The sequence below is a fragment of the Lathamus discolor genome, chromosome 3 (assembly GCF_037157495.1).
Source record: "Lathamus discolor isolate bLatDis1 chromosome 3, bLatDis1.hap1, whole genome shotgun sequence".
NCBI lineage: Eukaryota > Metazoa > Chordata > Aves > Psittaciformes > Psittacidae > Lathamus > Lathamus discolor.
In genome coordinates, this window is record NC_088886.1 from 88,189,220 (window position 1) to 88,203,617 (window position 14,398).

The following is a 14,398-nucleotide window of genomic DNA, read 5'->3' on the forward strand; positions in this document are numbered from 1 at the left end:
TGTGGGTTATGTGTCTGGAGACAGGGTGAGGTGGTTTGTTGTTTAAACACAATTTAATCTACTTATTTCAGAGGTTCCCGAGAACTGTTGGATGACTCGGGCAACAATCTGTCTGCATCTGATTCAGATTCCCCTGTTCCTACTTGCATGCCTTTCTCTTGGTTTGGAGACAGCCACAAGGAGCCTCAGATTTCTAGTAGCAGCTCGCACTTTGCTCAGAGTGGGCAGGACAGTTGTGAACACGGTCAAGAGAAGAATAAGAGCAAGGTAAAGATGACTAATTTGTGCTTTGAATGTTTAAGCATTACATCTTGAAAAAGTAAAAATATCAGTCTTTAGTATGTGGAAGAAGCTTGCTGACTTAGTCCTTGACCACATCCCCTCTTCCAAATGGTGCTGCAGGAGGCTGAGGCTTCACAGCCCTCACAAGCAGAAACTGTGTGAGTGTTCCCATTCCCTCCTGTTCACTTGAAGCATCAGTGGAGGCTATTCAGGCTGAAATAGCATCTAGGGAACAGTCACAGGGTATGTTACTTCACTGGTTTATAATGCTAAAGGTAATGCTAGCTTTAGGACAGCATAATTTTAAAAGCCAAATCTTTTTCCCTGTGTGATACAGTCTAATACTTGGAGGAAGTGTACATAAATAGAGGTCAGCTTCCCAGGCAGTTTGCCAACCACCTCTTACCGTACTGATATGTAGGGGTGACGTGCCAAACAGGTGGATGGTTTTCATTAACAAATTTAGTATTGAAAGCCAAAAGATGTATCTTCTAGGAAATTGCTTCTGAGTAACGAATAGCCTTCTAATAATTTAAAGCCTTTTAACCAGGTCTTAAGAGGGAGACTACACACTTCAGTCTATAATCATAAAGTTACCATCTTCACAGTTTAAATTATTGGAAAGTAATGGCTGTAAAGAAGAAGTGTAGTGTGTGCTGTCTAAATAGTTTGTTAAAACCCATTTCAATGTAAGGCTGTTACTAACAATCTTACTAACCTACCTCCATTCTTGTTTCCTTTGGATTTTGTCAAATTCAAAATTATAGCTATTTGAGTAACCTTGAAAGCTATTTTTGAGTTTCACACTTTTCTGTTTTGTTTTTTTTTTTCACTTTGGTTGTCTAAAATACCCTTTCACTTTTTCCTTTTTCTCCATGCTGTTAAAGAGAAGTGAGTCACAAGTCTAGAAAAGAAACTCTCCAGGTTGTAGCTCATGAAGTCACTGACAATTTGCAAAGGCAGTTTCTTCAATTACGTTTTGTTTTCTTAGTGTGAATTTACAGTCCCTGTGACAGGAGTAAGCTATCTGCACACAAAGTTTATAAAGTGGTTTTAGAACCACTTACCATAGCACAGGAATTTAAGAAGAGTACAAATTTTTAATCTCTGAAGTACACTAACACTTTACAGAATACTGTCCACTATGTGTCAGTCTTACGTACTTACAGCTCCTGCCTTGTTTGCTTATGTTGAAGCGCGCAGTGGCCAAAAGATGTTTCTTGGGTAAATAACCCAAGGATCTTGGGAGTTCAAGATCCATGTTGAAGAGGGTATGCATACAAGTTGGTACAATTTTTGATTAAATGGGAGTGCATGACTGATGTCCTAATAGGCTATAGCAAAGTTACCAAGAGATGTTTTCTGTATAGATAAACATTCAGTGGTTTAGCTTTCAAAGTCTTTGGTTCAGGGGAGCCTATTCGTCCCCACTTCATTCATCCTTTGTATGATTCAAATGATTTTTTGAGCATAGTAGAAGTCCCACTTGCATTTCTACTATAAGCTTCCGTAATGTGCTTAAGCACCCCTTAATGATGCTTATATAGATGCTTTTCTTGGTAGTCAAAAAGGTATAGATCTTACCAGATTCGGTGCTCTTCCTTTCCATGTTGCCTTGAAATAATAGCCTTTTCTTCTCATCGTTGTATATTTAAGTTGATTATCACTTTAACCTTCCAGCTGGTGTCTTGCCTACTGTTTTATTTTTTGTTTCCATCTCATGCTCCAGTATGTAATTGCAGTTCACTGCTCTTTTCTTTAGTGCCAGTTGCAAACCAGCAGCTGGAAGAATATACAAGTCTTCAACTATCTTCCTGCTTTATAAAATGGTAGAAAGCTGACCCTGTTAAACAGCACATTCTCATACATTAATTAATCCTAAAATCATACTCAAGCTTTCTGAAGTCAGGCTGGTTTTACTTTGCAACATTTGGGGTCTTTTACAAAGACAGTAATGAGACAGTAGCTACTGCTTGGAATGATTAATCTTTGTAGATCTTAACCTGCAGTTGATCATTAAGTTTGCACTACAATAACAAGACTTTGGCAGGTAAACCTCACTATGAAAAGACATTAAAACTGCAAAAGAACTGTGCTTGACCACTCAACAGTGAGTCTTGTTACTAAAAGAAAATAACAGCAGACAAAATTATCTTCCCAGAAATTAAAGAAAGAATACTCCTTTTTGTTGACTTTAACTCCATAGTATTTATTGCTTTTATGTCTGTAGTATCCCATATGATCAGGTGAAAATGTGTCTTAAAGAGCAAGTGAAAGTAGAAGCCCTAACGTAAGAACTTTGTCATGTAAAAATCTCTAACTTTTGTACTGAGTCTTTTGCATTGTCTGTAATTTCTGTAGTTGAGTTTTAATTTTGACAGTGTAAGGAATTAAATTAAATTTAAAGTGGGTTCTGTTTCTGCAAGATTTGCCTTTTAAAATTATGATACCTAGAAGGTTTTTATTTTCTTAAAATGATACTGAAGTTAGTCTTAAACTTCTAATTTGGCAAACTAATGAATCAACTTCTTGTTCCTTGTGAAAGCTGGAAACACAAGAACTAAAATCTTGTGATCTGAGTTTTGCAGACTGTTCAGCCTTATGAGATTTCTAAATTACAGTTTGTAAATTAGGCCCTTTACGTAATCTGCTGCTTGATTTGGTCCCATTGATACAATGCAAACACATACATACCATTCGTATTTAGGTGTATGCAGTGTTTAATTTTAGCTGCAAGGAAGAACACTGGGGTGTAAACTGTTTATATCCTAGTACCTTAGGAAGCATACCTATAAAACCTCTTCTGTCTGAATTCTGTGCTCTTCCAGAATAAAAAAATCTATGCAACTGGCTTTTAATCCTTAAAAGGAAGCTACTACTTCTTTAAACCAAATAGGAGCAGGGGGAGGAGAAACCATTACAGCTGGTGCTGACATGCTTTATTTTTGGTTATGTTTTCTTCATATTTTTTTCTAAAGTCTCATTAAATATTTTTCTCTAATATCATCCTGTCTTTTTTATTCTTTTTTGTTGTTGTTGTTTGCTTGGTTATGTATTTTTTTGTACTGCTTTGTTTCTGAACTGCCCTTGATTGCTCTGCAAAGGTAGAAGGAGTGAACTGAGGGTAGCTAAAAGATAAGCTCCTAAATAGAGTTTCATCTTGGGATGAAATTAATTGGAGAATAGGTTGGTGGACAAAGTATTCTGTTGTTTCTGGTAATACCTTTTACGTCTAAAAAACTGAATAAGTACCTCAAATATAATGTAATTTATAAAATAATCTACATGGGTAATTAGAACTCCATTTTTCAGTTATGTACAGTACCACCCTATGAAAGGTAGCAGAAAAACTTAAGTTGTGCTTTGGGTTGTGGTTGTTAGGGTTTTTTTGTTTGTTGGTTTGTGGTGGATTTTTCCTTGGGTATTGTTTTGTTTTGTTACTTTGGGATTTTTTTTTGGTTTTATGGTTTTGGTTTGGTTTGTTTTTTTCTTGTTAAGACTGGAAATGTGTAGCAATAATTTAGGGGGAAAAGGGAGTGCAAAGATCAAGTATCCACCCTAAAGCCAAGACCAGAACAAAATTTAGAGTTGAGTTTAAACTGAAATCAAGTTTAAACAAGTTAAACATCAAGTTTAAATCAAGGACACAAATACAGAAGCACTCAATGAAAACAACTGCAAAAACATAGTTCTAAGTTCAGCAACTTATAGGAGCATCAGTTACTGAAGAAAAATGTCTGTAACATCAGTTTAATTTAGGATCTCAATTTATTTATGCATATACAGATATAGTATGGCATCCTTATAAAGTATAGTTACTTAATTAGATACGTAGAGAAAATTTTGGTAAATAATTGCTTACTGTTTGTAGACAGCACAGGGTAGTGCTGAGAAATAAATTTTAGAAAGGCAAAACTAGGAGGCATGATTTTGGCAGAGTTATTTTTTGCTCGCTGAAGAAAAATAATGTAGAGGTCAGGATCTGAGTTGGAAATAGAGGTAATCAAACTAGAAAATATTCTGTGAAACACGTACATTGGTATTCTTTAGGAGGATTTTCTTATCAAACTTGCTGTGAAGTTTTCAGGTGTAGCATCTGGGGGGTTTTTGTACTCTTCAGCTTCAGTCATAAGCTGCTCAGGTAATCTGCCTGAAGTTGTACATGTAGTGGCTGCTAAGTAAGTTTGAACCTAGTTTCTGCTGCTTTTAGATGCAAAGGCAGGCATACAGATCCAAAAGCTTCCTTTAAACACAGACTAAGTGTAATAACTAAATGTAGACAGTACATGCTATGAAGATTTTACGTTCTTTCAATATGATAGTTCTTACATTAGTCATATTTCTAACCTGAACTTTAATTTCTTAGGTTTTTTTTTAATATAATAGTAGTTTATTAAAAGAATATTTTTTTAATCTTTCATAAGAGCTCCATTTTGAAAATAATTTGTTCAGGGTGTCAAACTACATAATTTCTGTAGATTTACAGTGTTAAACCATTTTTTGTAAAGAAAGACATAGAAATAATTGCTGAATTTCTAAGACGTTCAGCTTTGTTGTAGTTTTTTTACACTATTTGGTACTTTAGCTATAAAGATTTTATATAGCTTGATACAGTCCATTTATTATAAAATTTCTTCTAAAGGTATTTTACATCTATGTGGTATTTTTTATATCAAGGTAATTTTCAGATCACATGATTCTGTGCCTCAAATGCAGCCACCTAAAAACTGAATCACAGAATAATCTGGATTGGACCTGTAAAGGTCTTCTAGTCCAGTGCCCCTGCAGCGAGCAGGGACATCTTCAACCAAATCGGGTTGCCAAGAGCCGCGTCCAGCTTGGCCTTGAATATTGCTGGGGTGGGGCATCTACCACCTCCATAGCAACCTGTTCCAGTGCTTCACCACCCTCATCAAAGCTGTTAAAATGAACAGCAGTACAAAATCTTAACTCAGTATTTAAAGTTTTGGAAAGCTTGTCCTTTGGCAAGCTCTGTATTCTCTGTTCAGGGACTAATTTGAACCCTGATCTGCAAGCTGCTGAAAGCTCCTTGCTGTTCCAAATCTCAGTGTATGTTAGGCAGAGACAGCCCATTCAATTTCACTGTTGACTGCAGTGGTTTGATAATGGGCCACTATGAAGTCTAAACCTAGCTCTTGTTTTCAGAAACTTTGGAATTTATGGGGGCACTTCTGTGCTGGGAATCTTAATGACAGTAAACAATTAGGACTGATCTTTATCTCACCAACAGAACAGCACCTTCTGAAGCACATAGTACTTGTGTAAGTTTGAGTGGAATACAAACTCAGTATGAATAATTCTAGCAAATAAGTCTTAAATTGCTTCTCCTTGAATGTGGTATGCCTGCTGAAAAAGTAACCACATGTGTTTCCTTGTGTATTAAATGGCATTTGGGGTTATGACCGATTCTCCGCACAAGGTGCTTTTATTGGGGATTTTGCTTTAAATCTTTTACTATGTTCTTGAATTCATTAATTTAACAAGAACAAGTCAGATGCTTGATATCATGAGTGCATTTCATATGTAATCTAAAGATAACTAAATTGTACTTCGGTTTATTTTCATTTTTTAACAAAAAAATACTAGAATGTCACCTTATGACTTGCTTTTCCAAAGAGTGAGTTAATAAAACGTTATTTCCACTTGTTTGCAGAGTAGAGTTGTCATAGATGACACATACCATAGCAAGCCAAGTTGTGAACTTTCAGGGTTAGTGACAGAGCCAAATCTGTCAGGTCGTTCACACACTTTAACCTTCTCTTCAAATGAGGTGAGTTTCAAAGTGTGTATATGTGTGTTGTTGATGTTGTTGTTCACACTACAGCATGTTTAATAGAAACAGATGTGTGTAATGTGACACTAGATGGCTGTTTCCATATTTGAATGTTGAAGAACACTGTAAAGAATCAGCAGTTGTTACTGAACTAAGGATACTGACTAGTATTAGCCTTTTGTATTCTGATCCTAGTTATAGCATAGCAGTTGGAATTAACTCTTTCTGATCAAATTGCAGTTTCTAATTTTAAATATAACACCTTTCTATTCCACTAATTTAAAGCAACTTCCTGGGTGAATGAAAACTGCAGTGTTTTTGACGCTGCCTTCACATCTGTGCAGGTTTGTTTTGCCAAATATCATCTATTTCACGTTTTGCCAAATTTCATCTATGTAAAACAAACAAAAGGAAAAAGAAAAAGGAAGATAAAAAGGCAGACTATAATGGTTCTGATATGTAAGTAGAAACTAGATACCTGAAAGTCAGTGGTCGTTACGCTGGAGAACTTGCTCCTTTGGCTACAGCTGAAACCTAAAGTCTACACTTTGGTAACGTTCTGAGATATTGTTTCATGCAATGTTTGACTCGTGCGCGTCATTATAGATTAAATCCATTATAGCCTAGGAGGAGTCATTAAAATCAGAACAGTCATCTTCCAGAAATGAGTTGGAGGGCTTGCCAAACCGATAGTGATAATGCTTGAAGAAAAAACTACATGGTGATTCATTAATATGGGGGTTTGTTATTTACTATCTTAAACCAGGCTTTGGTGAAAATCTTAAGGTATTCCAGGAATATGTAGGAAGTCAGAACAGTTTTACAATATTATAAATATGAAATCCTAACATAAAATCAGGTGTCAAAACTCATATAACTGGAGTACAGGTTTCAGTAGTGGATTAATATCTTGAAGATGTTTATCAGATGTGACTGTCATCGATATTAATTGGAGTTCCTCTGGTTTCATTAAATTTACCCCTGCAAGTATTCCTGTTGTTTCTTGAACGGAATGGCTCATGAATGGAACATGTGTTTCTAAAACTTTCAAGCAGTAGAAGTCATTAAGATTTTAACAGACCTAAATATCTTCTTGACTGTTGTTCTTTGATCAGCGTTACAACTTTCTGATTCTAAAATTCAAACAGAAGTTGTCTGTCATTAATTGTGCACATGTAAAGTGATGATTTAAGCCTTTTCTTGTTATAGATTAGTCAGATTCTAGTGTTATCTCTCATTCATGTTGCTTATGCATATGACAAGAGAAAGTTGTTTGTACCTTTTCAATAATTATATTGATTATCAGGGTGTTTTCTGAGGTTAATGATAAATATCTCTACGCTGGTTTCTCTTTTGGAAAGCAGTATATGTGCAGAGAAATAGTTCTGTTCTTGTGTTTTGTTGATTAGTAGTGCAATACATTGAGGTTTAGGAAAAAGTAAGTAAGCAATCATAGTAATCCTTAACTTAGTCTCTTCACAAGTAGAATTTTCTACTTGGTGCTTGTTTTTTGATGGATATTTATGAACCCATCCAGGGATCATGCTAGCCCACATAACCCCTGCTTTCAGAGGAGTGGCATTACAGCATTTTGCTCTAGAAATCCTGGAAAGAGACCTCCACTCACAGATGGTTAGCAGGCTAACTGGTTAACCCTCCTTTAATCTGTTAAATGGTGTGATGGCATTGGTGTGTTCTTGGGGTTTGTATTTTTATCTGCAGAGTCTTCAGTATTTCTGCATTTGCTTTCTGAGCCATCTGCGGTTTTATGCAGCAGCACATGGTTTTCTTATTCTTCCACATCTTACAAGTACTTTTAGTTCTGCTTTCTGAATTTGAAGCTGATCTTTTGTGTGTGTGTGTCTGTGTGTGTGTGTGGTGGCTTTTTGGGGGACTATAACTCTGATGTACAGCCAGCTTGGGACAGTCCTCCTGCCTCTGGAAGAATAGTAGGGGACTGGAAAAAAAATATGTAGATGTGTTATTTAATGATCAATAATTACTCATAAAATCAGTATTATTCAACTTACTCATCTACACTTTCCACTTTCCTATTCATATTCTAAAAAAAAAAAAAAATAACCAAACCCAAGTAGTTTCAGGTGTGAAGAATTCCAATTACACAGGATTAAATATCTTCTTGTTCAGTTCTGTGAGATGATGTCCAAGTCTTTCAACACCGATTCAGTTTTTTGGTGCAACTTCTTCTGGTTTTAGAGTTGTGTCTTTACCAATATGAAGTAGGAGTTTGTTAGCAACTGATAATGGTGAAAAGCATAGATTAGAATTAGTTGCTCATTCTGGAAGACTTCCATGACATGTCTATTAGCTGCTCTTATACTTGCTGCTTGGAAGAACTGGTGCAGAGAGCCCCCAGGATTCTGTTTGGAGATTGCATTCCCTTGGTGAAGTGAATGAATCTGGGCCTCTTTGACAAGAGTACACCTTCTTCAAATACTTACGCTCTGAAGCTACAGAAGCAAACTTGCTGCATGGCTAGCACAGATGAAATACAATTTGTGAGTTCCAACCAGAATACAACATTTAACATGTTTTCCAGTGTAAAGGAGATGTCTATAGAGAGATGTATGTACAGACACATGCCACCCCCACAAAGGGTAATAATAAATATACATATATGGCAATATATATTTTAGTATTTCTGGCTGCTGATAGACCAGCCACAACTCTGAGATACAAATCAAACTTATAATGTAAAAAGTGTCCCGTTTTTTCTGTATTATCCATGAACGCTTGCCTAGTATGAGACAAAAGTTACCAATCTCTATTTTCTATTACGGTATCAGATTGGGGAGTACTGTTATCTAAAATGTTTCAAAATAAACTGGCATTTTGAAATTCCTTTTAATAATCCTTGCAGTGACTCTTCTTTCTCTGTACTCATCTCTAGCTTGATAGCTTGCATAGAAAACTCACTGTGCCCCAGTTGTCTTCATACAGATGCTGTATAGAACACTTCAAGCAAAACCTTTCCTAAAGCCCTTTATGGCTATTTTATGAAAATTGCTGCTCTTCTTCTGCACATCAGGAAGGTGGATGTGTTCACACTTCTTATATGTACATAAGCATTTTAATGTGGATTAGGAGTTCATTTTTGAAGTAAATCTCCTGGCAGTCCCATCTTGCCTTAATGTGATTTATCTTGGAAATCAAATCAGATGTACCAGGAGCACTGTTGGAGCACATTCCAGCTGCTAGTGGCCATTGAGTGTGTGTGACCAGACTAGGGCTATTTGGAAGTGAAAAATCTGTCGAAATGCTTGCAGTACGTGTTTTAGGACATCAGCACAAACTCTTCTGCTCTACAAACTTGTTCGTACTTAACTGCACTGCCTCCTAATGTAACCGCTGTCTTTTTGTTTCACACACCGAGGAAAGCAAAACCATTTCTCATTACATGTAGTCCTCAGATACAGCAAAAATTTAAAATTGTTTTTGTTTCACCCGAGACACGTCTTCTATGTTGTGCTCTCAGATCCAGTTATTATCAGATCATGTGACAAGCCGAGGTATTGCTCTCTTTCACTTGCAATCACCAGAATTATTTTGTTATATTGAATCAACTCTTTCAAATTTTCCATCAAGGGAGTTGGATTTTGAGAGATCTCTCCCATTCAGAGCTGTAGTTGTTCATCTGAAACTTTACAAGGGTCATGTTCCAGATCCATCACTAGGAAGATGCTTATTTCTATGTTTTCTGTTTACAAATGACATGCATAAAGCTCACTTTAAAAAGTAGGCATACTTTCTGCTGTTATGCAAGTATCTTTGATAAATGGTGGAAGCTGCCTAGTGGAGCAGTCTGCAAGTCTAATGCAGCCTGTACTCAATCATGAGCTACTGAGAGATCATTTTGGATAGTTAATAAAACTTCAGGTAACTCTGATATTACTGATTTAAGTATCACACCTAGAATTTCTTCTGTACAGACACTGAGCTCTGTTTTATGTAGCTTTTCTTTTGTAATGAAGTCACAGAGTGCTTCAGGATGAACAGCAGTACCTTTTTCCCCTCAGAAGCCAGCTGAAATTGAAGCAGGGAGCTTCAAAAGCATCGTGCACTGGCAAAGTGTACTTTCAGTGGAAGGCTACAAGCTCTTATGTTTCTGAAATGGTCTTCTACTAGGCAGACCCTTTAAAATGTTGATGTGATGGCATTAGATGAAAGAATACACAGTCATCTATTTTTAGAAATTTACCAAATTTAGTAAAACTGTAGCTGGAACAGTCACCAGATTTACTAACTATTAGAGTTGCTTTTGTTCTGTATTTCCTTCACTTACCATTAATCAGCAACACAGTTGAAGTGTTACTTGATTCTCCTTGGTGCTGTGTAGGGCAGTATATAACATAAGGATTGAACTATCTTAACCAACTAACTGAGGAACCTTCTTCATTGTTGGAATGCATTAAATGTAAGCTTTGCTATATAATTTCTTAGAGAAAACCATTCGTATTCTTTAATTCTGACTTAAGTTTGTGTTGAATGTTGTGTCTTTTTGTTTATAGCATACTCCTAGGCAAACTGACTGTAAGCTGTGATCTCAAGAACTTAAGTACTTTTGGCACTAAAGTATGTTTAAGAGTGTGTTTTGTAACAACTCAATTGGCACCTGGAATTCAACATCAAGTAAAACATTGCTCACAGTGACTTTTCTCGATTCGTTAGGCATTAGATGATGAATTTACAACAACAGGAAAGCAAAATCAATGGCACAGTAGACCTATATCTGAATGGACCACCCAGCAAGTATGCCACTGGTTAATGGGAATGAACATGGAGCAGTATATTACAGAGTTCACAGCTATGAACGTAGATGGACAGCAGTTAATGCAGCTCGACAGTGAGAAGTTAAAGGTATGTAAATATCCCAGGATAGATCTTTAACTGTGTGACTTTCACTGTTTATTCAGACATATTTTTAACCTCAGAGAGTCTATTTTCCCATTTTCATGATTTTCTAAGGGCTAGAGTTTCGCTTTTTAAACACATGGAGACAATACAGTTAGCTGAGAACTTAGTAATTGATTGTACAGTTAAAGACAAGCCATTTTTAGTCTTTTTTTTTTTTTCAGAAAAATACGTACTATTTCTTCCTTGTTTGTATCTTGAGGAAATCAAAATAAGCGTAATTCCCCAAATGGGCCTGATACATCTATCTTCAGTCTTGGCATGAGGTCATATCAAAACAAGATCCAGCCATTCCAAACGCACAGAAATTCAGGATCCAGTTTTAGCAATATTGATTTTTCCACATCTGCTCCTCGGGAAGGCTAAAATCCTATCTGGTGACCTTTTAAATGTTTTTTTTTGTTTTAGTCCTGCTTAAAAAAAATATCTTGTAAATCTTTCTTTGAGCCTTTTCTTGCCGTTTTACCTCTGGAAAAGCTGCATGGTACGTATCCGCTTGCAGTGCTAGCAAACTTTCAGTTTTTCTTTCATGTTAGATTATCAGGCTGCATTTTGGACAGGAAGATGTGTGACTAAAATGAGGCTTATTGGTCTATGTATTCTGGCATAAGGCAAATTATTAATGATCCGTAGTAGGTTTTGAGTGTTTTAGGGAGGGGGGAAAGAAAGTGTCTAGCTTCAGTCTCCAAAATATACCTGCATTTTAGGATACATGTGCACACAATGTCCTGCGTTTCATTATTCCGTTGGACATATGAAATACCTGTTACTGGTCTACCAAATAACTGTCTGTGGGGAACTTTGTGTGTTGATGCTTAAAGCTTCGTTTACACGGAATGCCATTCAGCGTTCCATAGAGCATGATCGAGTGCTGTCTGCAACTTGGAATCGGGTACTGCCACCTGCTGATCAAAAATCAGTGTGTGCTGTTTACTTAGTGATACACTTTTTAATCATAAAGTCCTTAACATTAAAAATCAAAGAGTAGTTACTGAATATAAATTCCACTTGTATGAAAAGAGAAAAATATTTTGACACTACTACTTCTTGTGCTATTTGCTGGAAATTATCAGGTGTCTACATGTTTATAAAATGCAACAAGAAGCTGTTATTTCACAACTGAACAAGAGTAGGCCCTGGTTTCCTTACTTACTTTGAAACCCAGATGATCATTTACAATGCTCTTGAGGCTGTTATTTTTCAAATAAATGGGCTATCTAGCAGCAAAATGAGCAACACTTTCCTAAACTGTTCATATACACATATACTGTTGACAGCGCTGTTGGAAAAAATAATGATGAGGTATTTTTCTTTCTCCCCCTGCGCCCCCCCCCCCCCCCCAAAAGGCTTTGGGAGTTTCCAGTCAAAATGACCGATCAACAATAAAGAAAAAAATTAAGGATATTAGGAAAACACAAGAAAAACTGGAAAAGCAGAAGGAAAAGTTTCAAAAGAAGGAGAGAGAAGTTCGCAAGACCGGCAGAGTGGTAACCACTCTTGAATCAAGCTGCTAAAATGACCCTGGTTTATTTTAGTGCAGACTTGCTTCATCTTGAGCAGATTTGTATATAATTGTATAATTGAGGGAGGAGGGAAAGTGCAACAGTTTCACATGGTAGGTGGTTTTTTACTTTTTAATTATGGTCCCTCCCCATGACAACCCAATGAAATGAAATAATGTTCGCAGTATTTTTATTCCTAGTTGACTCTGCCTGTACTAATAGACAATAATTTAACTTTCTGCCTTAAGTAATATTTGTGCTTCTAAGACCTCAGATGCCCTTCTCATTGAAATTGTTTGTGGAAAGCAGAACGCTGTATTAAAAATCATTCCAGTATCAGTCAACCAGCATTTGATAGAGTTGAACCTGATAGAGGGACAGTAGAAAAATCCTGCCAACAAATTCAGTCTGTGACAGTCTGTTTTATCTGTTGCCACTAAAGATGTATAGTAAAAGTTAAGTTTAATAAAACAGTAAGGTCAAATTAATTTTAAAAGAAAGCATGTATTTCAAATTTATGGATTATTTTGTTTAAATTCTTGTATTTCTGGGATTTTCCTTCAAAGTTCACTGTAGTAGCATATTGGGTTTGAATTTTATTTGTTGCAACTTACTGAGAAATAAGAAAAGTAGTTTCACAAACTACATACACAAAACATACTATTAAGTTTTCTGTACACTCCCCATGTGGTGCTGGGACAAGGTTTAAACCTATAAATAAGATCTTTTTTAACCTATTTTTCCTAAATAATACATAGTTTTATAGATTTACACTATGAATGAGATCAATTTGCAATACATGTATTTCTCTTTTCTACCTGCTACAAGATTTTTTGCGGACCAAATTTATATATTTGCTAATTTTAAACTATACTGTTTTTCAGACTTAAAATACTGAGGGAAAAATTGTAGGGAAAATTATCACTGAAGCACTGGGTTTCTCCATTGTACTTAAATGTTCAGTTGTAGACTACAGTTTATTTCTCTTTAAAGGAGGATTTGATTCTCGGAATAGTTTAGAACATGAATTGGTGTTTTGTATATTTACATACTATTTTCTAGAGCTACTACAACAGCACTTCCTTAATTAGATTATTGCAGAAACATAGACTAGTTTAAATATCTGTTCCACCATAGAACAAAACTTGCATTATCTGTTTATGTGGACCAAGTTCTCCTTTAAATCTGTGGACTGTTTTTCATTTTAATTAAATGAATGAGCTTCACTGTTGGTGTTTCACAGTTGTGTTTCTTTTTTTTGTATAAATGTCTTCTGAAGTTCAGCAAAAGGACTGTGTGGAAATGCTTCTGCACACTGTGCATTTCCAAAATAAAGTTTGAAATCTTGGTAATTATTACTTTTAAGAAAAGGTTTAATTTTCAGTTTTGTTCGTTAACCAACAATTCTTTGGTCAAGATTTAACTTATCTACTTTGTTTCCAGTAGTTTTGAGTTTGTACTCCAAATTTACAGACCTTGAGCCAAAGAGGAATGCTGCCCTACCGATAAAAGAGAAGGGAATTAGAAGTATGGAATGATCAGCTGCTTAGGATCAAATACGTAAACCCACTCTTAAGTTTATTTCTCAGTTAAGTGCTTTCAGCTAAACAGAGAATATTGATAAAACTAGGTATTATAATATGGTTTTCCTTTAAACTAGTGATCTGATTGTTGCACCTGTGAAGAGTTTGTTTCTTGGGAAGGAGTCTAGTACAAATCATTGTTTCCAAGGTTGGCCTGTGTGCAGAGCTGTTGTAGTTAAATGGGGGTCATAGCAGGGATGGTAAACTCACCTGCCACCTGAGCATAAGACTGTCACAGACCACAGCATTTAACATCTGTCAGATGCTAAACAAGAAGGGTGGCTCCACTGAAGTAGCCTAGTACC

General features: G+C 36.0%; 1 protein-coding gene across 6 annotated transcripts in view; it reads left to right on the top strand.

Annotated features, from left to right (window-relative positions):
• Positions 1-13,736, top strand: part of LOC136009911 (neurabin-1-like) — a 42,092-nt gene extending 28,356 nt beyond the window's left edge. For 4 of the 6 annotated variants that reach the window (XM_065670365.1, XM_065670363.1, XM_065670366.1 and 1 more), the window contains exons 16-19: positions 72-267; positions 5,957-6,073; positions 10,766-10,954; positions 12,355-13,736. In XM_065670365.1, coding sequence (XP_065526437.1) covers positions 72-267; positions 5,957-6,073; positions 10,766-10,954; positions 12,355-12,522 — 670 coding nt within the window. In that variant the 3' untranslated portion in view covers positions 12,523-13,736. The remainder of the gene's footprint in view (positions 1-71; positions 268-5,956; positions 6,074-10,765; positions 10,955-12,354) is intronic. The other 2 variants (XM_065670367.1, XM_065670368.1) reach the window with 1 other exon arrangement.
• The last annotated feature ends 662 nt before the right edge of the window (positions 13,737-14,398 follow it).